The sequence below is a fragment of the Hyla sarda genome, chromosome 2 (assembly GCF_029499605.1).
Source record: "Hyla sarda isolate aHylSar1 chromosome 2, aHylSar1.hap1, whole genome shotgun sequence".
Classification (NCBI taxonomy): Eukaryota; Metazoa; Chordata; class Amphibia; order Anura; family Hylidae; genus Hyla; species Hyla sarda.
This window is the reverse complement of record NC_079190.1, coordinates 24,787,573-24,794,359: the sequence shown is the minus strand read 5'-3', so window position 1 is coordinate 24,794,359 and position 6,787 is coordinate 24,787,573. Positions and strand designations below refer to the sequence as shown.

The following is a 6,787-nucleotide window of genomic DNA, read 5'->3' as shown; positions in this document are numbered from 1 at the left end:
CAATGGGAAATTACCTATTACCTTGTTTAAACTGCACATTTTTATAGTTATTTGCAAATATAGGAGCGCACCAGACCTCAGTAATCTACACAGACCAATGAGGCACGTGCTGTTATTCCATAGTGCAAGACCCCGATACCGGCTCTATGGTAAATATGTCACCGGGGGAGGGAGGGGGGGGGCTACCTGAGACAGGTTGAGTTTAATTTAATTTGTTTTCCTTCCACAATTTTTTTTTTAACAAACTTTTAATTATAAACATAAGAAAAGGGGGTGAACGCGGTCGTGTGTAGCCCCCACAGGACGGCCATGAAACCGATGGACGCAGTAGGTACTGTTACCATGTGATGTCTATGGGGGCCAAGATACAGGTATATTGTGTAACTAAAGAAGGGCTGTCAATCAGCTGACCCAAAGAACTGTTGTAATAATATGTATGTTAGAAAAGCATTGTACGGACTTATTCTTGGTTTCTTTTAAAAGAGCTTTAAAAAAAAAAAAAAAAGTGCAGAATTTTTTTTCTACATATTTTCTTTGTATTGGACTTTACACAGAAAACAATAAAATATAATATGGACATCTACAAATGTACAAATATATCCAAGTACAACCCCATCTGCAATGGTTTTGTGTTTGTTTTTTAACCACTGAGCAGTCACAGAAATGTTAAAAACCTTTTTATATGTTGTACATCTGACAAAACATTAACCTTTGTAGTAAAAGAAGAGAATTGGCAGAATTACAGACACATAAGGTTATATTCAGATGAATTCATGTTGAAAGAGATTTTGGAAAACCCTGTTGAAATGTGGATTCAGCCATTACTAGTTTTATTTGACTGTGGAAACACTAAATATCAGCAAATGTGATGCCAGGATTCTCTGCATAAAGATCTACAACACTGAGGACCAATCAGTATGCAGCATGATGGTGTTACCGAGATGAACCAAAGAATGACATCACAGATGTGACATCATCGAGTTCCGAGCCTATAGAAAACCCCGCCTGACAATCTGATTACACAGAGAGAGTTGGACAGAGACAGCGGCTTTTGCTTAGCGAATCTTTCCTTTATCTCAGCGATTTTTGTTGTTTCTTTGTGCCATGGAGATCCAGGGATTAGGGTTCTTGCCTATCCTTTGGGTCACATGGAACCTTTTGGGCCTCAGCACTCTTGTCACCTTGACCATCGCCCTAGGACATAGCAGACAGCCGTTTATCAGTGACACGGCTGTAGGATATCCTGAGTGGATAATATATAAGGTTGTGTTCTTTGGTGCACCCATCATAGGAGTTGCCGTCACCTACCTGCAGCACCGATTTATGTTCCTGCGCTCTGAACCATCTGCGAAGCATTTTAGGATTTACCAGAAGATCTTGTTTACCTTAGGATGCATCATGTGCATAGGAACAGCCCTGAATGCCGTATTTACTATGGGGAACAATCCTACAATACACAGGATCAGCTCAGGTATGGCATTTATTTGTGGAGCCATATATAATGTGTGCCAAGCTGGATTCCTATACAAAAGGTCATACAGCAGCCGGATTGTTTGCCATATAAGGCTGGCCTCCACCTTAGTGACTTCTGTGGTGCTGCTGCTCTTCAGTGTCGGTCAGGTCTCCTTCTATACGGATCTGTGCACCGGACACTGCGAGGAGATTATGTATGTCCCCGTCATGGTGGCTGAATACCTGGGATTCTGCGGCGTCACCTTATACCATGTGACCCACTATACAGATTTACAGCATTTGTCAGTAAAGATTTCCAGAAATGACATTAACGTCAGCCTGAGGACCAAGATACCGGACCCGGAACAGAACCATCCTGTAGAACAGTGAAGACTGAGGCCTATGACTACAGCCGGGAGCCGAGGACGGACATTTATCCTGTGTATTATTCTTAATAAATATATAAATAAAAAAACATGTCTCATCCTTCTCTTAACACCTGCCATTGGGACAGAGTCAGAAAGCCAGTATACACATCAGATAGTCCAGTATACACATCAGATAGTCCAGTATACACATCAGATAGTCCAGTATACACATCAGATAGTCCAGTATACACATCAGATAGTCCAGTATACACATCAGATAGTCCAGTATACACATCAGATAGTCCAGTATACACATCAGATAGTCCAGTATACACATCAGATAGTCCAGTATACACATCAGATAGTCCAGTATACACATCAGATAGTCCAGTATACACATCAGATAGTCCAGTATACACATCAGATAGTCCAGTATACACATCAGATAGTCCAGTATACACATCAGATAGCCCAGTATACACATCAGATAGTCCAGTATACACATCAGATAGTCCAGTATACACATCAGATAGTCCAGTATACACATCAGATAGTCCAATATACACATCAGATAGTCCAGTATACACATCAGATAGTCCAGTATACACATCAGATAGTCCAGTATACACATCAGATAGCCCAGTATACACATCAGATAGTCCAGTATACACATCAGATAGTCCAGTATACACATCAGATAGTCCAGTATACACATCAGATAGTCCAGTATACACATCAGATAGTCCAGTATACACATCAGATAGTCCAGTATACACATCAGATAGTCCAGTATACACATCAGATAGTCCAGAATACACATCAGATAGTCCAGTATACACATCAGATAGTCCAGTATACACATCAGATAGCCCAGTATACACATCAGATAGTCCAGTATACACATCAGATAGTCCAGTATACACATCAGATAGTCCAGTATACACATCAGATAGTCCAGTATACACATCAGATAGTCCAGTATACACATCAGATAGTCCAGTACACACATCAGATAGTCCAGTATACACATCAGATAGTCCAATATACACATCAGATAGTCCAATATACACATCAGATAGTCCAGTACACACATCAGATAGTCCAGTATACACATCAGATAGTCCAGTATACACATCAGATAGCCCAGTATACACATCAGATAGTCCAGTATACACATCAGATAGTCCAGTATACACATCAGATAGTCCAGTATACACATCAGATAGTCCAGTATACACATCAGATAGTCCAGTATACACATCAGATAGTCCAGTATACACATCAGATAGTCCAGTACACACATCAGATAGTCCAGTACACACATCAGATAGTCCAGTATACACATCAGATAGTCCAGTATACACATCAGATAGTCCAGTATACACATCAGATAGTCCAGTATACACATCAGATAGTCCAGTATACACATCAGATAGTCCAGTATACACATCAGATAGTCCAGTACACACAGCAGATAGTCCAGTACACACATCAGATAGTCCAGTACACACATCAGATAGTCCAGTACACACATCAGATAGTCCAGTACACACATCAGATAGTCCAGTATACACATCAGATAGTCCAGTATACACATCAGATAGTCCAGTATACACATCAGATAGTCCAGTATACACATCAGATAGTCCAGTATACACATCAGATAGTCCATTACACACATCAGATAGTCCAGTACACACATCAGATAGTCCAGTACACACATCAGATAGTCCAGTATACACATCAGATAGTCCAGTATACACATCAGATAGTCCAGTACACACATCAGATAGTCCAGTACACACATCAGATAGTCCAATATACACATCAGATAGTCCAGTATACACATCAGATAGTCCAGTATACACATCAGATAGTCCAGTATACACATCAGATAGTCCGCCAGTTCTACATCACAGGGTTCAGCACTTTTATAATGTGGTCTGCTTAGCAAGACACCATCATGGGTTGAAATGTAAATTAGGTTTAATCCCTTAAGGACCCAGGGCATATCCATACACCCGTGGGAATTTCTTTCCCCGCCTTGCACCGGGCGGGACCGGGGTGCCTGCTGATATCGAGCAGCAGGCACCCTACGCAAATGCCCAGGGGGGTCATCAGATCCCCCCATGTTGGTGATCGGCGCAAATCGCTAATTAATTCACACTTGCGATTTGCGCCAATTCCGATTCATTCAGGTCTATAGTGACCCAGGCGACCCGGAATATAAGGGGGATCGTGGTTGTCTAAGACACCCACGATCCCCCTGAAGGGATAGGAGTGAGGTGGCAGGGGTGCCACCCCTCTTATCCCTGCTATTGGTGGTCTAGATGCGACCACCAATAGCAGATCGGAGGCGGGGGGGGGGTTAACTTTCGTTTTCCCCGTTCTGCCCACCCACAATAGGCTGGGCAGAATGGGGAACCGACAAAGGACCGGGGGCAGAAGATCCATTTACCCATCCGGAGGCTGCGAGCGATGGTGATCGGCTGGCGGCGATGTCGTGCAGCAGAATAGGATGGCTCCCTGGATCCTACGGAAGTTGGTAAGTTGCCTAGCAACATCTGGAGGGCTACAGTCTGAGACCACTATACAGTGGTCGCTAAACTGTATCCCTCCAGATCTTGCAAAACTACAACTCTTAGCATGCCCAAACAGCTGTTTGCTGTCTGGGCATGCTGGGATTTGTAATTTTGCAACATCTGGAGGTCCACGATTTGGAGATCACAGTGCAGTGGTCTATAAACTGTAGCCCTCCAGATATTGCAAAACTGCAAATCCCAGCATGCCCAAACAGCAAACAGCTGTCTTGGCATGCTGGGAGTTGTAGTTGCGTACTTCCAGCTGTTGCATAACTACATCTCCCAGCATGCCCTTCGGTGATCAGTACATGCTGGGAGTTGTAGTTTTGCAACAGCTGGAGGCACACTGGTTGGAAAATACTGCGTTAGGTAACAGAACCTAACTGAAGGTTTTCCAACCAGTGTGCCTCCAGCTGTTGCAAAAGTACAACTCCCAGCATGCACAGTCAGTCAGTGCATGCTGAGAGTTGTAGTTTTGAAACAGCTGGAGGTTTGCCCCCCCCATGTGAATGTACAGGGTACATTCACACAGGCAGGTTTACAGTAAGTTTCCTGCTTCAAGTTTGGGCTGCGGCAAATTTTTTGCCGCAGCCCAAACTCCTAGTGGGAAACTCATCGTAACACGCCAGTGCGAATGTACCCTGAAAACACTGACACAATAGAAAGGGTAAAACACTACATATACACCCCTTTACACTGTCCCCCACAATAAAAATGAAAAACATATTGTACAGCAGTGTTTGAAAAACGGAGCCTCCAGCTGTTGCAAAACAAAAACTCCCAGCATTTCTGGACAGCCACTGACTGTCCAGGCATGCTGGGAGTTTAGCTACAGCTGGAGGCACCCTGTTTGGGAATCACTGGCGAAGAATACCCTTATGTCCACCCCTATGCAATCCCTAATTTAGTCCTCAAATGCGAATGGCGCTCTCTCACTTCGGAGCCCTGTTGTATTTCAAGGAAACAGTTTAGGGCCACATATGGGGTATTTCCGTACTCGGGAGAAATTGCACTACAAATTTTTGGGGGCTTTTTCTCCTTTTACCCCTTATGAAAAGGAAAAGTTGGGTGCTACACCAGCATGTTAGTGTAAAAAGATTAAAATGTTTACACTAAAATGCTGGGGTTGCCCCATACTTTTTATTTTCACAAGCGGTAAAAGAAAGAAAAGACCCCCAAAATTTGTAACACAATTTCTCCTGAGTATGGAAATACCCCATATGTGGGGAGTAAAATGCTCTGCGGGAGCACAACAAGGTTCAGGAGTGAGAGCGCACCATGTACATTTGAGGCCTAAATTGGTGATTTTACCGCGGTTCTGACATAAACGCAAAAAAAATAAATACCCACATGTGACCCAATTTTGGAAACTATACCCCTCAGGTGTTTGACCAATTTTCATTAACCCCTTAACGACCACGGACGTAAATGTACGTCCTGGTTTGGCGGGATTGCCCGCACCAGGACATACATTTACGTCCTGTGTATGACCGCGAGCATCGGAAGGGTGCTCGCGTCATACACGGCTGGTTCCGTACGCGCGGATGTCCGCCATTAACGTCTCCGATGCCGTGATCAATACAGATCAGGGCATCTGCAGCATTGCGGCACTTTGATTGGGTGATCCACGGCGATCCGATCATCCAGCATGACAGCCGGAGGTCCCCTTACCTAGCTCCGGCTGTCTCCCGGGGTCTTCTGCTCTGGTCTGCGATCGAGCAGACCAGAGCAGAAGATGACCGATAATACTGAGCAGTGCTATGTCCTATACATAGCAATGCACAGTATTAGCAATCAAAGGATTGCTATAGATAGTCCCCTATGGGGACATAAAAAGTGTAAAAAAAAGTTAAAAAATGTAAAGATAAAAAGTTTTTAAAAAAAAAGTGAAAAATCCCCTCCCCCAATAAAAATGAAAATTGTCAGTTTTTCGCATTTTACCCCCAAAAAGCGTAATTTTTTTTAAATAAACATATTTGGTATCGCCGTGTGCGTAAATGTCCAAACTATCAAAATATATTGTTTATGATCCCGTTCGGTGAATGGCGTAAACGTAAAAAATAAGAAAATGTCCAAAAATGCTGCTTGTTTGTCACATTTTATTAAAAAATAAATTAATAAAAAATTATCTACAAGTTTTATATATGCAAATGTGGTATGTAAAAAAAGTACAGATGACGGCGCAAAAAATTTGCCCTCATACCGCCCTATATACTGAAAAATGAAAAAGTTATAGGTGGTCAAAATAGGTTGGGGACCGGAGCCGGATGCCTGCTGAAATCGTTCAGCAGGCATCCCGGCATATCGCCCAGGGGGGTCATTATGCCCCCCATGTCGGCGATGGCCGCAGATCGCTGGACAATTCAGTCCAGCGATCTGCGGCGA

At 43.3% G+C, this 6,787-nt stretch overlaps 1 protein-coding gene across 1 annotated transcript; it reads left to right on the top strand.

Annotated features, from left to right (window-relative positions):
- The first annotated feature begins 1,104 nt into the window (after nucleotides 1-1,104).
- Nucleotides 1,105-1,842, top strand: LOC130357345 (DNA damage-regulated autophagy modulator protein 1-like). The gene has a single exon (XM_056560032.1). The coding sequence runs from the start codon at nucleotides 1,105-1,107 to the stop codon at nucleotides 1,840-1,842; it is 738 nt and encodes a 245-aa protein (XP_056416007.1).
- The last annotated feature ends 4,945 nt before the right edge of the window (nucleotides 1,843-6,787 follow it).

Coding starts and splice junctions, on each gene's coding strand:
- LOC130357345 (XM_056560032.1), top strand. CDS start 1,105: ATGGAGATCCAGGGATTAGGGTTCTTGCCTATCCTTTGGGTCACATGG.